This window comes from Dendrobates tinctorius, unplaced genomic scaffold (genome assembly GCF_039654945.1).
Source record: "Dendrobates tinctorius isolate UK_male_01 unplaced genomic scaffold, ASM3965494v1 ptg000037l, whole genome shotgun sequence".
Lineage (NCBI taxonomy): Eukaryota > Metazoa > Chordata > Amphibia > Anura > Dendrobatidae > Dendrobates > Dendrobates tinctorius.
Genome location: NW_027361705.1, coordinates 30,636,373 through 30,653,521, shown reverse-complemented (window position 1 = coordinate 30,653,521; position 17,149 = coordinate 30,636,373). Strand labels below are relative to the sequence as shown.

General features: G+C 42.8%; 1 protein-coding gene and 1 long non-coding RNA gene across 3 annotated transcripts in view; one reads left to right on the top strand and one right to left on the bottom strand.

Moving 5' to 3' along the window:
* MOB2 (MOB kinase activator 2) overlaps window positions 1-17,149 on the top strand; it is a 59,651-nt gene that overhangs the window by 30,600 nt on the left and 11,902 nt on the right. The window contains exon 1 of one of the 2 annotated variants that reach the window (XM_073574027.1): window positions 631-787. The exons of the other annotated variant lie outside the window; for it this stretch is intronic. Within the exon in view, the coding sequence (XP_073430128.1) occupies window positions 678-787 (110 nt within the window). The 5' untranslated portion in view covers window positions 631-677. Of the gene's footprint in view, window positions 1-630; window positions 788-17,149 lie in introns of those variants that run through there. 2 annotated transcript variants of the gene reach the window in all.
* Window positions 9,440-16,038, bottom strand: LOC141088094 (uncharacterized). The gene is made up of 2 exons (XR_012231839.1): window positions 15,858-16,038; window positions 9,440-10,018 (listed from the first exon to the last, which is right to left on the bottom strand). It is a non-coding gene; the product is annotated as an uncharacterized lncRNA (long non-coding RNA).

Here is a 17,149-nt window from a genome sequence, read left to right as displayed (position 1 = left end):
CGGACTCCTTCCTAGAAAACGCGAGTTTTTTTCCACGCGTTTTTGCTGCGATTTTTTTCTGTGCGTCCCCAGACACACAGAAAATAGCTACAAATGTGGAATTTTCTGTGAAATTAATGTGCATGCTGCGTTTTTTTCGCGGAAAAAAACGCATCAATATGCACAAAAAGTGCAAAATGCATTAAAATGAATGGGAAGCTTTTTGTAAGCGTTTTTTGAGCGGATTTTTTTGGTAAATCCGCGGGAAAAACGCGAAAAAAACGATGTGTGTGATCACAGCCTTAGGGAGACTTCATGTGCATCCTGGTGTTATACTCGTGTGCACACACTGTAGGGGAGCATCTGAGCCCCTTCACCTGAACACAGCAGCCCCCTCCAAAACAAATATTAAGTAAGTCTTCCCAAACTTCTTGCATTAGTGTTGGAACGGTTGGGAGGGGGTCTTGGATGTGAGCACTGTCCTCCGCTCTATGAATAAGACCTTTCAGACTATTTGTTTTTCTCCTCGCCTCCCTCTCTTTCTCCTCCTCACTCCACCATTGGAGGAGGCTCTATTAGGGCATGGTTTTTCCCACTTTTTTTTTTTTTTTTGGCTTTATGTGCTTGGAGGTTTAGGAGCAGGTCCTGTCACTGTGCTGTGTTCTCGAGTACTGGAGGGGGGACCCTCTTAGGTGAGAATGCTGGGGGACCCCGCACCACTACCTGCAGACAGGACCCTGCTTGTGGCTGGCACCAAGTCTGGATTTACTTGTAAGATGGTCCTGCAGGCGGTGGGCAGAGTGCTGAGGTACGGTGAGCTGAAGGCTTGTGGTTTTCGCTTGTTGATTCAGTTACATAGTGGTGTAAAGAATTCAGCATACTTTCAGACCTGTCGAGGGTTAACCAGTTACTTTCTGCTCTGCTGTACCTTGCATACCTACTGCCTTTCCCCAGATTGTGATATGCATTGTCCCCTTTTCCTCTTTTCCATTTCCATTAGGGAAGCAAATCGATTTCAGTCTGGACATGTTCCCATGTAACATGTTTTCTTTTGCAAAACTGTTTTAACAATTCCAAAAAATGCCCTATGTGCACTTTTTTGGTGTTTTTTTTCCCCCTATAGGCTTCTTTCAGGAGCCTGGAAAACACTTAATTGCGTTTTCTGTGTGGAGTCGCAGCGTTTCTTCACTTAAACAGTAGGAAAAAAGGCGATTTCAGATCTACACCAAAATCCACTAGAAAGTGCAAGAATAGTCAGATTGCTATCCTGCAAATAAATGCAGCGTTTCAGCACATGAGAACATGGTCCTAAATGTCACTGCCATAGGGGTAATTCGGGTATGATTTCCCCTGTGTTGTGCGCCCCTCTGACGACTAAAGCCTACGAGGACAAGTCCAATAATGTCTTATGTGTTTAGAGGTTTTTTATAAGTGTAAATTCTATTTGTACAGTGATCTGGCAACCATCCAGGACCCGGAGTAGACGGGTAACAATGTGATTAGTAGCGACCGCAATATTTCCTTTGTGAGTGACTTCTCTACAGACAGCCTGAAGCCGTGCAGACATAAGTCTGGTTTTCCAGCTCAAGTGAATATGGGAAGTTTGCAATACCAGACGCAGCCTGTGGATGAGAGCGGCGCTGATTCTGGAGGAAGTAGCCATTTTCCTAGTCTCATACAACCTCTTCAATTGCAGATTACAAAGCTCCAGAAGCAAATGTGAATTTTTGTCATGTATATACAGCTCTGAAAAAAATGAGGCGAGACCACTGCCCAGTTTTATAACAATCAGTTTCTCTCCATGTCTGACAGCCATTCCATTCCAGTGTCAGTTGAATTCCAACCAGAGTGCACCTCATTCTACTTAATGTGCTTCTGATTAGGTGATCACCTGAACCAAATCTTATTTAATGAAGGAAAGTACAAAAAACCCTGCTGTGGTCTTCACAATCCTCTTGCAATAGGACAAGCTGGATGGCAAAACAAGTGCTAGTAATATCCCAAAAGTAATAGGAATGAAAAAATAACTTTTAACCATGCCAAAGGAGTTGAAAAGAAAAGTCTTGAGTGAGGAAAAGAAGGACTCAATTCTGGCTTTACTAGCAGAGGGAAACAGTGAGCGTCATGATGCCTCCATCCTTAAAATTTCTAAGACTGCAGTCCATTACAACAAGGTCAAGCAGCAGACATTGGGGACAACAAAGCTACAGACTGGCAGAGGGCGAAAATGACTCTCCACTGACATCAAGTGACCTACAAAAGGAATGGAAAATGGCAGCTGGGGTGAAGTGCACGGCAAGAACAGTTCGTAACAGGCTCCTCGAGGCAGGCTCAAATCGCGTAAAGCTAGAAAAAAGCCTTTCATCAATGAGAAGCAAAGGAGAGCCAGGCTGAAGGTTGCCAAAGACCATAAGGATTGGAACATAGAAGGCAGGAGTAGGGTAATCTTCTCTGATGAGTCTAATTTTCAGCTTTGCCCAACACATGGTTGTCTAATAGTTAGATGGAGACCTGGAGAGGTGTACAAGCCCCAGTGTCTTGCACCCTGTGAAATTTGGTGAAGGATCGGTGGTGATCTGGGGATGCTTCAGCAAGGCTGGAATTGGGCAGGTTAATCTTTGCGAAAGACGTATGAATCAAGCTGCATACAAGGTTATCCTGGAAAAACAGCTGATTCCTTCTGCTCAGGCAATGTTCCCCAACTCTGAGGACTGTTTTTTCCAGCAGGACAATGCGCCATGCCACACAGCTAGGTCAATCATTGTGGGGATGAAGGACCACCACATCAAATCCCTGTCATGGCCAGCCCAATCTCCAGACCTGAACCCCATTGAAAACTTTTGTAATGTAATCAAGAGGAAGATGGATAGCCACAAGCCATCAAACAAAGAAGAACTGCTAAAATTTTTGTACCAGGAGTGGCATAAGGACACACAAAAGCAGTGTGAAAGACTGGTGGAAAGCAGCCAAGACGCATGAAAGCTGTGATTAACAATCATGGTTGTTCCACAAAATATTGATTTCTGAACTCTTCCTGAGTTAAAACATTAGTATTGTTGTTTCTAAATGATTATGAACTTGTTTTCTTATCATTATGAGGTCTGCAAGCCCTGCATTTTTTTGTTATTTTGACCATTTCTCATTTTCTGAAAATAAATACAATATTTAGAGCTTGGACTTACTTAGTTTATAGAATAAAAGACCAATTTACATTTTACTCAAAATATACCTATAAAGAGAAAATTCAGACTGAAAATTTTGCAGAGGTCTCTTAATTTTTGCCAAAGCTGTATATATAGGAATGAGTGTTTTAAGTCTCTTTTTGGGGGGCGGTTTTCAGAATGGGGATGGACCCACTTCAAAAGCCCAAACCTGTGTTCACATCCAGGAATACTCTTGGTAAGGTTATACACTGTGTTACGTGGCCTAATGTTGTTGCACACTGTAATACCTGATAACCGGTGAGTGCTCTCCTAGGGTTTGCTCCAGGCTCTTACCTTTCTAGTTGCTGCTGATCTGACATTGTTGAGGATTCCTTCCCCAGGGTCTTTACAAATGTCAGACATGGCTGTCTTTGTGCTACTTGCTCGTTCCTTCCTGAAGTTTCTTGGGATGCCGCGAGGTGTGGAGCAGATGTGCTGCGTACATCCACACACGTGGAGCTGAAATGCACCATATATCTTTTATGCTTGCTTCTATGCCGCCAATATATTCTGCAGCATCTTACAGGATTTTAATTACTGTTACAATGGGAGAATGATCGAAATTGTACTGGGGGAATAAAAATGCTTTCTTTTAAATGATTTTATATATTCCAGGTTTTTCCTGCATATAATTGTTGCTATAAGATGATAGTGTAATGACTTACTATAGTATAGAAGATCCCATAGGGTAGTAGAGATGGTCTTCCATGGTCCTGCTGTTTTATTCCTATTCTTGCTTTTATTTTTTAACAACTTAAAATCCCAGATTGATACTTTAAACAGTTGGCTTATCTACTAAACCAGGGAGAATTGAAAAGTAATTGTAGAACCAAGGAACTTTTCATTTTGCCTCTTATTAAAAATTCTCTTCATTCTTAGGAATGGAGGGATTTTTATTTTGTTTCCTTCTTGTTGCCTCGGTTAATGCCCACCCTGCGGTCTATCAGAGATGGCCAGCTTCCTAGGTGAGGTATGCAGCGCTTACAAGCTTGTGTAGGCCTTGGTGCACATATACAGCACACAGACCAAAAAGACAGCCAAGTGAGCCTTCAGAATAGTTATTGTTACACTTTATGCTCCAAAATTTTGCATAATTTTTGGCATAGTACAGTCTTACATGCTGTGTGTATTTTATGTTCTAATTATGCAAATTGTCTCTTCAGAGAGAGGACTGGAACTCAAGTGCCACCTATTGGAAGTAGCAATCCTAATAGTCAATGTCGACCCTTTAAAGAGCCTTGTCACATGACTTAGGATAAAAGCCCAGCCAGAATCTCCATTTGCAGACACTGTGTTTCGGGGTACTGCCCTTCGTCAGTGCAAAGTGTGAGATCTGGGTTGGCTGTGAGAGAAGCGTCTGACCGATATCCAAGAAGTATCATTTCTCCTTGCGGAGAATGACATGCTGAGCATGTCGAGATGAGGAGACTTAAAGCCACAATGCCCCTCTGGGAAATATGCAAATTATGCAAATTGTCTCTTCAGAGAGGAAGAGGACAAGAACTCAAGTGCCACCTATTGGAAGTAGCAATCCTAAAAGTCAATGTCGACCCTTTAACGAGCCTTGTTACTTTTAGGATTGTTACCTCATCTCGACATGCTTAGCATGTCATTCTCCACAAGGAGAAATGATACTACTTGTATGTTCTACACACGTTCACTGGTTTGTCCAACAAAGACCCATAAAAGGGATGTGGCTTCATGGGAAATGGCCATGGCCTAATATGTAATAACATATTCAAAAACTGTGGCAAAATTTTGGCAAAAAATTTATGGCATGGACAAAGCTACTAGGTAGTGTAAATGTATACTAAACTCGCAAAACTTGCGCCAAATTTATCAAGCACCAGATGTTACTGCACATTGTCAGACCATGTGCGCTAAACTTTACTCTATGTAAAAGTTCAGGTCCATTTAATCTGAAAGATTATCCTCATTTCACCATAAACCTGCAGTCTAAACAGCTTATCGATCACCCAACAAACGGGTGAAACGCTTGTTTCGTTCTTCGGGTGAAAAGATCTTTTGGTTTGCACAAAAGATCATTGATCTTGGCAACACATCGTCCAGTGTATGCAGGACTCGCGCTCTCACAAGCATTGGCAGCCTAAACATCGAGGATGACCAGTTACAGATGGCTCAGGGGCACGTCTGTTGGTGCAAAAGAGCCTTTAAATGACCACTGATTTGTAAATATTTACCGATTTGATGATTAACGTTGGTGTGAACGGACCTTTAGACATTTCTAGTAAATCAAGCTGACTGCATGAATAGCTAAATGGGAAGAGAACCTGAAACATAAAGTCTGCAGGCCAAAGAAGACCAGCTGGATGATGTGGAGTCTACATGGATGTGACATCATTGACTGGAGCTATCTGAGATCCTGTAAGAATAGTGTAAGTTAATAGGGGAGAGGATAACGTGTTCATGCTCGGGAGGACTGGACACGTCTATCACAGCACATGCAGTATGTGATCGGTCCATTGAGAAGAGTGCTTGCTAATACAGTCTTGACATGTCTAGAGCCGTATAATTTCTTCATAGCTGGCCCATGCATTTCTCTTTCCTGATAACATGCATGAGAACAGAATAGAGGATGTGATTTATATTTAGTATTGTTTCTCTTATTCAACCCCACCTTTTATTTTTAATCAGGCTTTTTTAATGTAGTTTCACCATTTGCAAAAACGGTTTTCAGTGCTCCACAAAAGAAAGGAGGCCAAATGGAGTCGAGAGTTTTCATATTATGGTCTCTTTGCTTCATCAATAGCTCCGACGGTTATACCTGTGGACATATCTATCTATATATATATATTATATATATATATATATATATTTATATTATATATATTTATATTATATATATATATATATATATGTGTGTGTATGTATATATGTATGTATATATGGTAAATTTTGATGGATGACGGACACAAACAGTACTGAACATAGACTGATGGTGCTTGAAGCCTAAATTTATTGCTTTTTAAGACTAAAGGTACTGTCACACTTAGCGATCTACCAGCGATCCCGACCAGCGATATGACGCGGTCAGGATCGCTGGTACATCGCTAAGTGGTCGCTAGTGAGCTGCCACACAGGCAGATCTCATCAGCGACATTGCTGGGGACGGGGGTCGCTACTTACCCGTCACACCAGGCGATCCTGCGTCCTCCCGCCCGGCTCCACACTCGTCTCTCCACAGGAAGCGCCGCAGGAAGCTAACGATGAGAAACAGTCCTGGACGTTCTCGCGCGATCAGCGATAACCAGCAGGGGAGCGGGTCGTAGGTAAGTATCAGACATAGCGATGTCGCTAGCAATAACGTCACAAGTTATAGCGATATTGCTAGCGATATCGCTTAGTGTGATAGGCCCTTTAGCCATATGGCTGCTATTTACATTTAATTTTGATCCAGATAGTTAACATCTGAAAACAGCTTCTCCAGTCATATGAATGATTAAAAATCGCACAAACGCAGTCTGAATTTGTTTTTAAAATAATCCCTGGATGGGATGGAAATTGACACAAAAAGTCAATTGAAACAAAATAAAGAAGAAAAAGAACCATTACACAGATCCAACAAAAGCTCCAATTTTTTTTTTTTTTTTTTAAATTAAATTTTGGGCCGTATTTTAAAATAGTCAGTGAGTTAAGACAGTAGAGAAGAGCGTGTTTTATATAAAGCAGATAACATACAGATCCTGGTGTAATAGGAAAAAAACTGACTTGATGAGAACATTCAGACCTAAAACGCCCAATTTTTCAGGATAATTATGAATTTCAAATTTGGATATGTGAATAAGCCCTTAGGCTGAAACAGGATGGTCTGCTTTCTTAAAATTCTGGTTTCTCAGTGACGTTTGCTCAAAAAAATAAAGGGAACACTAGAATACCCCATCCTAGCTATCTCTCCCCGGTCCCTCGCTTGTTACAGACGCATTGTCTGGAACCTCTTTTGAGCATTTATACTGAGATCTTTTCATCTATCTCATCTGCTGCACCTTTCTCATTCAAGCTGCCCTTTCATATAAATAGCCCTCCTTTTTGGGCCATTCTGGGCTGCATTGACTGGAGTTTCCTCATTTTGCCTGTGCCTCTTCTATCAGCACGGCGCCTTGTCAGCATACATTTTACAAAGTTGTAATCTTCTATAGTGTGATTGGTTTATCTGTGATCATTAATGCCATAATACAGGTGATCTTAGACCCATATTTTGAGTTATAGGGACTTCATAGGGGAGTTAGTCCACTAAATTGCTAACTCTTTATAAATTTGATAGATGCTTGTGAGTGTCGATTGGCTAATACTTATTGACCTATATGCATGGTTATTGTTGGTGGGCAGACACATGGATGTTAGTGGCCTGCTGGAGGTCATTTTGCAGGGCTTTCGCACTGCTCCTTCTTTTGTCCCTCCTTGCACAAAGGAAGACATAGCGGTCCTGCTGCTGGGTTGTTGCCCTCCTACGGCCCCCTCCACATCTCCTGGTGTACTGGCCTATCTCCTGGTATGTGCTCCATGCTCTAGACACTGTGCTGACAGACACAAGTACTCTTCTTGCCAAAGCTCGCATTGATGTGCCATCTTGTATATACCTCTAGGGGTAAGAGCAATGATAAAATGCAAAAGTGACCAAAACAGCAGCCAAAAAGAATGAGAACATAGAAATGGTCTCTGGACACCCCCTGCAGAACCACTCCTTTGTATGGGGTTTTCTTGCTAATTGTTTATAATTTCTACCTGTTGGCTGTTCCATTAGCACAACAGCAGGAGAAATTGATTCACAATTAGTGTGTCTTCATAACTGGACAGGTTGTTTTCACTGAAGTGTGATTCACTTGGGAGTTACATTGTGTTAAGTGTTCCTGTTATTTTTTTGAGCAGTGTGTGTATGAATCCCAGTTTACGCACCGTCACAATCCCAAGGTCCTGGTAGCACAGTCTCTGCCGCTACTCCTGGTTTCCATTATTGGCTGCCAATCGGTGAGCTCGGCAGCTCTGCCCAGGTAGAAGAAACGCTCCGCTCAGAGCATATGAGCTCACTGATTAGCTGCCATAATGTTGACATCTCTTTAGTGCCGAAGCCAATGTCAGACATCGGGAGCAGCGGCAGAGACTCAGTGATGGACGGGGGATTGTAAAGCGCAGTTTATTTTTTATTTTATAACATCGCGCCAAGGGACAACCACTTTAAGGGTCCTCTTGCTTGGGAAATAGGTGGCCCTTATTGAATGAGGTGGAAACTCTTGAGTTGGCAGGATGATTTGTAAAAATGAAGAAAAATCCAGACTTGTTGCGACTGCACCCCTCCCATGACTGCTATAAGCCCAATTCCTGTGAAAGTGCATGTTTATGCAGTGAATATTTTCTAGGTTTATGTCATTAGGTTGGCATCTCCTAATTAAACCACACATGAGATATTTGGCACGACCGATGCACCAGTCTGCACGTCGTTGTGTTTTTGCATTATGTCATGCACTCTTTTTCAGAACATGTAGGATATTTGTACCTGTGGGTGCCAGTGATCTGGTTGGTACAGGTGGGTGACAATGCCACCTTCCTTGGGCACAGGATGTCGCCAGCATGGCTCACATGGGTGATGAGTTTCTCATCCACGCATCGTGACTCCATTTAAAGTGGTTACTCCAGCAGACTCATATCCACCATACATAAACCTTCTCAGGTTATGTCCCCAAGATGAGGTTTTGACGCTGTGTATTTTCTATGCACAAAACAAGCAGCATCTTACAGGTCCAGGAAAGTGGATAGGATTTGTAGAAATCTCCTGCACAATTTTTTTTTTTATTATTTTTCTTTATTTTTCCACATGTCAATTTCTCTTGCAGGTTTTATGTGCAGATTTTCCACGTAGAATTCGGTTACGTCCAGAACATCCACACGTAAAGGCGCATATAATCCGCACATGACTCTATAAGTAAAGTTTTTTAGAAGCCAAATTTCTGGAAGTATAAAAAAGCAAAGCAGCTTTATTTATAACACGACATACTAAAAAGAGACAAAAACTGCAGCAATAAAAACACCAATATCCTGATCTAAACTCACCAAATACTTATCGTGGGAACATAGACATATGCAAAAAAAAAAAAAAATCACAAGTTGTAATACATGGTAATCATGGCCAAATGTTTTGAGAGTATCGCAAATGTTGGTTTGCACTGTTTGCTTCTCCATTGTTTTTCGATCTTTTAGTTGGATGTTTCTATGATTACTGAAGTACAATTACCAGCATCTCATACGTTTTTAAACTTTTATTGACAAATCCATCAAGTTTATGTAATGACTGAATATTCTCAGAGTTGACCCGATCTTTCAAGACTTCTGCAGTTCACCCTGGCAGTTGAATCCTTACTAATGATAACCCTTCCTTACCTAATCAGTTCTTGGGGTTTGTTTGTTTTTTGTCTACCCACTTTTTGAGGGTTGACCACAGGTTATCAATGGGATTGAGATCTGGGAAGGTTCTGGGCATAATATCAATGTTTTGTTCACCACACCATTTGGTTATCACTTTTGCCGTGTGCCATGGTCTCCACCATATTGAAGAAAGCATTGTTCATCTCCGAAGTGCTCCTGGATGGTTGGGCGAAGTTGCTCTTGGAAGATGCTCAGAGAAGAGCTACTAGGATGGTGATGGACTGAAAACTACATCCTACGAGGAACGGTTAAAGGATCTGGGAATATTTAGCTTGCAAAAAAGAAGGCCAAGAGGAGACTTAATAGCTGTCCATATTTTTCTGAAGGGCTGTCGCAGTGTAGAGGGATCATCTTTATTCTCATTTGCACATGGAAACACGAGAAGCAATGGAATGAAACTGAAAGGGAGAAGATACAGATTAGATATTAGAAAAAAAAACTCTCAACAGTGAGGGTGATCAGTTTTAAAGCAACCAGTTTGGTCTTACAATTCAATTAGCATGAGAGCTTATCAGCTGCCTTGTCCTTGTTACCACTTTCTCATGAACTAAAGGAGAAGATCAGCAGGTCATTTTGTAGCAGGGCTGAAAATATGGATTTTTTTTTTCTAGTGATTTAAAGGTACTGTCACACTTAGCGATGCACCAGAGATATGACGTGGTCAGGATCGCTGGTACATCGTTAAGTGGTCGCTAGTGACCTGCCACACAGACTGATCTCACCAGCGACATAGCAGGGGTCGGGGGTTGCAACTTACCAGTCAGACGAGGCGATCCTGACGTCCTCCCGACCGGCGTCGCTCGTCGTCACAGCAGGAAGCTGACGACAAGAAACAGTCCAGGTCGTTCTTGCGCAATCAGCGATAACCAGCGGGGGGAGCGGTAGGAGGTAAGTATCACACATAGCGATACCGCTAGCAATATCGCTATAACGTCACAAAAACCAGTGACGATGTAGCGATATTGCTTAGTGTGACAGGCCCTTAAGTTACTGTATTTTTCGGTAATCCTCATGGCAATGAATGGCTGCAGTTTTTGCAATCCATCTGATCACTTTTCATAACAATCTATATTTAATGCAAATTGTCACTATTAAAACTGAAACTGCAAACTTTATGAAAACTCAATTTTTTTTGTCAGTCTCAAAACATGGCTACAACTGTATGTGTTTGTATACACATACATAAAGGGGTGAAAAATACCATAACACCCAAGTGTTGACAATGTTGCCAGTATAGCTGGCCATTATCCAACATATAGAGATATATTTATACACCCCCCCCCCCTTCACACACACACACAACTTTGAAGTTGCAACACCAGTCAGGAAAAGTCATGGAATTATAGAAATCAACAAATGGACAGATATGTTACTGATATGCAAATGAAAAAAAAATGGAAACACAATTTTCACAGGATCTTGAGTTATTTAGTATCATCTACGAGTGTCACACGCAAAAATCCTGTCACTTGCACACCATGACTGTTAATAGTGAGGTTATTAATGGATGTCTGAGGATTGTTTTGCTTTGTTGAATTCACTTGGGCACAGAAATCATCAAGATCCTCTGCTGGCAGCTGCCTTTCTAATTGTAGATAAATGAACTGGATGTGCTCGATGGGAGACAAGTCTGGAGACGCTGCATGCCATGGTAGCTCATTTAGGCCGTGCAGGATGCTCACAGAAACATGAGCAACATATGGTCAGGTGTTATTGTGTTGAAATATGGCTCATGGGACATTTTAGGCAAATGTCCAGCAGAATGCTATTAGCAGACACAGATGGTAAGCATTCTGTCCAGGGTCCATTCCGGCTCTCTGCCTTTGATCGGGTGTATGGTAACTGGCTGCAGTGGTAACCCTGGCCAGCAATGTTAAGAGTAGCCGCATAAACTCCGCTTCATTGTCAGTTCGACAAATGTGCTGGAAAGATGCAAATGTTACCAATATCATTATGGCAGGGCCACATTGATCCTAGAAAGCAATTTCCAGATCCTGGTAAGAGCGCAATACCGTGAATTTCTAGTCTAGGGGATTTCAGTATCTCTTGCTCATCCACACTCCCTTTGATGGAAGGTAATGGAGCATTAACTGTATTGATCTTCTTAGGTAAATGGGGGCGGATGTGCAGCACTTTGTTTTCTCAGCGTTTAGTCAGCTTCCTGTCCTCTGTCCATGCTTGTCTCCCGGAGGAGGGAGCGGTGGTCCGGCTGCAGATATAACAACATGCATTGATGTATATATGTAATCAGAACAGAAATGCTGTAAACTCTTCCCACACAGTGTGTTGCCTGTTTGGCCTGTAGGTGGCACTCTTATGTCATAGTCTGATAACGCTGCATTTCAGCTTTAAAATATGTAATTCCTCTGCCTGTAAGCACGTCTGAGACAAGAAGGGCCACAGACTGCGTACCGCTGGGTAACCCCTAAGTAAAAGTTTTACTATAGACTGTAAAGAAATTAACAAATTAAATAAAACCTTAGCCTCCCAAAACGTGAACCTCAAACTGCTGTCCCTTTTTAAAATTCCATTAATCTAGTATCATCTGAAGGAAAAAAAAAACAGATTAGCAAATGCTCAGATTCCGAGATCTTTTGTTTTGTGCTTCAGTTTCCCATCAGTAACTGCTTTAGGAATGTAAAGTACAGTCTGGCTGATGGGAAAGCTCTGCCCGTAGGTCCGAGGTTGGTACGTCCTTTCCCTCACCCCTCGTAGCTTATACGTGACGCATTTGGTACAGATACATGAAGTCGGCTTTGTTAGTGTTTCCCACACTAGACGGAGTCAGATAACATCTGTAGACTGGCTGGTGTGTGGATCATGCCATTAGCAAACCCTGCAGACACGTCTGTACATGTCGCATGGAGGCGCATTTTGGGGGAAAGTTGCTTCAGTAAAGGTTAAGTTTGTAATACTAGCACTTTGAATGCGGTGTGTAAAATGTGGTGAGCCTTTAAGGTATTGTTAATGGGATATTATCGGTGTCGGGGCTCATGCAGACCAGCGTATAAATTGAAGGTCCGATTTTTTTTTTTTTTTTTTTTTTGATTCATGACCCATGTTTGTCCAGCTGTCTGTAAGATAAAAATCACAGCTTGTACTACATTCTCCCCGAGACTCACCCGTTCAAGTGTATGGGCGCGCAAAAAAGACGGATCACTAAACATCCAAGTAGCCGCTGATGTTCACAGATACATTTCTATTATAAACCGAGGAAACTGTATTTGATCGTGTTTTTTTAAGTGTAGATGTATGAAAAAGGATTGCACATGGATGTAAAAAAAAAAGGACACAGTGAAAATCTGATGAAGGATATAAAGAAATCGTCCCAAGATTTCTTGCTGAGACTCAAACGATTGTTCAGACGCTCGTCTGCAGCCGCCTAACACTCATTGTAAGGAGAAGAACTCATTCCAGCGCTGCTCCTCCATCATTTTAGCTTTGGTGGGGGTCTCTGCGCCCCGATTCCTCTCCACCTTCCACCGATCAAAACATCGGTCTCTGTAGGTGATTTACAAGCTTCCCCTCTGGGACCCTCACATATTGGTAGAACAAGGCTTGTGAGAGCTATGGAAAGAGCGACGTAAGCGGCACGCGGCTCATTCTACAACCCCAGTAGGCTTCCCAGGTGAGGGCGGCGAGGAGGATGTGGTGGCCGGATGGACCTCTGTTTCTCCAGTAGGTGAAGATCCCAGTGGCGTAGCCCACCAAAGATATCACATTCTGCTGTGAAGACAGTGATTTTCTTTGACTCCAAATACACCTAAGATTGCTGCTGGACCAGTAGTTTTACTGCTTTATTGATATCTTGGGTGATAATCTCTTGCTGTTGACTTCTGTAGACTTGTAAAATATAAGAAAGGCATTTCCTATAGTATTTTACCCAACCACCGTTTTTCTGCTGAAATGTCAATCAGACGTGTACAGGGTATATCCTCGGAGAGATTGTTGGCCAGTTGTGCTGCTTGAATCAAAATGACCAAACATACTATGCCTAAAAAAACAATTAAGGGAGGACTTAATGGGCACAACGGATCTCTATGAATGAAAGATTCCGGTTGATAATCCTTACTGATATATAATGTGTAATTATTTGAGGACAAAATGACATGTTAGAGACGAGTAAACTAAGTTCATCATCCAGATGAGAGCTAGTGTTCAAATCTCTCCGAAAATCAAAGTAAATATTTGGAATCACAGGAGGATCCAATTTGATGAGGACAACTCGTAATGTGACTCAATAGTATGTTTGGTCCCCACATGTTTGTGTGCACTTTGTACAACATCTGAGCATGCTCCTGATTAAAATGGTGAATGGTTTCCTGGGGGATCTTCTCTGACCCGGATTAGGACATCAGTTGGTTCTGGACAAGTCATGGCATTAGTTGGTAGCGTCAGGTGCACTTTGATCCAGGAACTGCCTTCACACAATGACCACACGAGGCCGGGCGTTGTCCTGTCCAAAGGGGGGGACTTTAACGCCATTGCACCAGCACAGTGGGTCTCGGGATAAAATCTGGTGTCTATTGTCAGGCTATTGTGTCGATTATCTGGAGGTTGTACAACCCACTAAGGGTTTGCCTCCCCAATCGCTGAACTACCACTAAGCTGGCCATGCTGGATGATGATGTTAGCAACAAGGTTCACCACGGCATCTCGCAGTCTTTCATGGCTTTCACATGCTCTCATCTGTGACGGGGCACAAAGGGAAGACCAGCCATTCTGATGTTCTATGATAAATGCTAATTGAGTTTCACGGCTCTGAGCTTTGAGTACTGGTCTTACTACGGAACGTTGGGCCTTCTTGACCCACCCCATCAAGTCTCCTTGACAGTTTGGACAGAATCATGCACTCCAGCATGGCGCTCTGGCAGTTCTCTTCATGTTCCTCTTTGCATAAAGGAGCAGATAGCAGTCCTGCTGCTATGGCCCTGTCCATCTCTCCTCGTGTTTCAGCCTGTGTCCTGTTTTTTCCTTCATGTTTTCAAAACTGCTGATGGACATGCCAACTTTCTTGTGATGGTACATATGGGTGTGTCATCCTGAAGGAGCTGGACTCTCTTAAACCTGAATAGGCTGCAATTACCTTGTTGTGCTACTAGTATTGACAAGGGCACTAGAAAAACACAAAACCAAAAAAGAATCTGTCAGAAAGGATAAGTCTTTTTTCTTTTTTTTTTTTTTTTTTTAAGTCAAAACCTATATGCCGTGCCGAGGTTGTCTCTTGCCGTTGCCTCTCCCTGTGCTCCTGTTACATAGGTTTAAAAAAAAGACCTAGGTCCATCGAGTTAAACAGTTCTCCACCAATTGTACATGACATTTTTATGTATGCACCAAAGAAGGTGAAATTAATTTGCAATCCCTTGCGCTTCCTTACTAGACAGATTGATGTTGCGGTGACTCGGGGTGATCCTGCAGTTTCTGCAGCCCTGTATTTGAGTTCTTTCTGTGTATATGGCTCTATTAAACCGCTCATTTCTGGACTACTCTGGAACTGGACAGCCTGTTCAATGAGTGACCAGGCAATTTACCATTTCTAGTGATAATTTAAACGAACGCGTGAGCATATTTTTACATATGGAAGTGGTGCTTGTCCCCCAATAAAAATTATACCTTTTTTGCAAAGACGCCAAGAGCCATGAGACATTTAGCCTCTCCACCCCTTGTCGCTGCATTGTTTTTGCAGCTCTTTGCTATTTTGGAGGGGAGAGACTCCCGTGGGTGTCCCTACTTTGATGTGTAACGTTTAACCCGTAACCCTTTTATTATCTGGATTACTGTTCCTAGTGGGACTGTATAATTGACTGAACAATCCACACTCATACATTCATGTGCGGGCATCAGATGTGGTCCTTCACATCCATAACCTGTCAAGTTGGGCATCACTCATCTACATGTCATTGAAGACTTAGCGTAACAGTTTACAAAATTTCCACCATTCCTCGATAGTAATGTTGGCATGGTTCTCATCACTGGTCATGCCGCTCACGTGTCATATACGGCCAGCATTGTTGCTATGCAGCGCTGGGGTCCTGGGTTCAAATCCCACCAAGGACAACATCTGCAAGGAGTTTGTATGTTCTCCCCGTGTTTGCGTGGGTTTCCTCCGGGTTCTCTGGTTTCCACCTACACTCCAAAGACATACTGACAGGGAATTTAGATAGTGTTTGTGACAGGATGGGGTGCAAAACAATAACGTAATAGTTTCACTTTCGTAGTTCTAGAAGCAACTCTTACCACATGTCCCTGCCTTTATTCTGCAGGATGGCTCCCGTCCTGCGCTGGTCCTTGTGTTGGCACCTGACCCTCACTGCTATATGTCCACTTTGTGTTCCTCCTGTGTGTGGCGCTAGTGATGTTTCCCTCCCTGCGCCAGGCTGTACCTTCCTCCCTGCTCTCCTGGTACTTGTCTGTGTTGTCAGGCCATGCCCACCTGTTTCCTAGGCATGTTTTTCTCTGGCTGCGGTATGTGTAACATGCCTGGGCACTGCCCCCGTCTCCTCGTCCTCCATCTCCTAGAGTCACTGGCAGCTCTGAGATTCCTTTTAAGGCAAAAGCCTTGTCTGTGAGAATAAGGGCATGGGGAGACCAGGCTGGCAAAGGGATTGCGCTTCTCTTAACCCTGTCGTTCCAAGGTACTACAATAATCCGACTCCTTACCTTCTGTAGGCAGGCCAAAATTGGTGAGACCAAATTTCTACCTGTTCTGCTGTTCACAGACAAGGAGTGATAATATTTTGCTCGGATATGCCATCACCTTATGATCTAAGCAGAAGCGGCTTCTGGGAGCTGGCACCAATGCTTTGCATGGAAAGGTGAATAAATGGGCACTTCAGCTACCTGTAAGTGGTGCAACAAGGAGCCATTACAATGAATGGACCTGATGCAGTTCCTGACACTGGTCTTCAGTTACCTTATGCTCAGGATCAGTGGGGGGGATGGACCGCCACCAATCCTAAAATGATGGCATATCCTAGCAGTGTGCCAAGACTTTATGAGAAGACAATCCCTCTATAATTATATTTGGGAAAAGCAGGGCAACAACCTATGAAGTTTAATAAAGCACCTATCGGCTTGTCATCCAGTTCTTCCAGACTTCTAAATAATCTACTATATAATCATCTAAATCTGTCTCTCTGTAACGGAAATCCTGCGTCGCTGATTGGTCATGGCCGGCCACGACCAATCAGCAACAGGCGCAGTCCGGCCGCGAATTGGTTCGGAATTCGAACAACGCACACCACCGCTACTTTCGGGAGATCTGCCGCTGTGAAATAAACTACATACATATTCTAGAATACCCGATGCGTTAGAATCGGGCCACCATCTAGTATACAATATAGAGACAGAAGAACGAAGAGCCCTCACATTACACCTACAGGAGCGTCTATGATATTCCATTCAAGCCATAGGCATTAATATGGCATTGTTCCCCTTCCTCCTCTTGCAGCTACATCTCCACCCTTCTAGGAAGGATTTTTTCAAGATTTTGGAGATGTCTGTGGAAATTTTTGCCCATTTATCCGGAA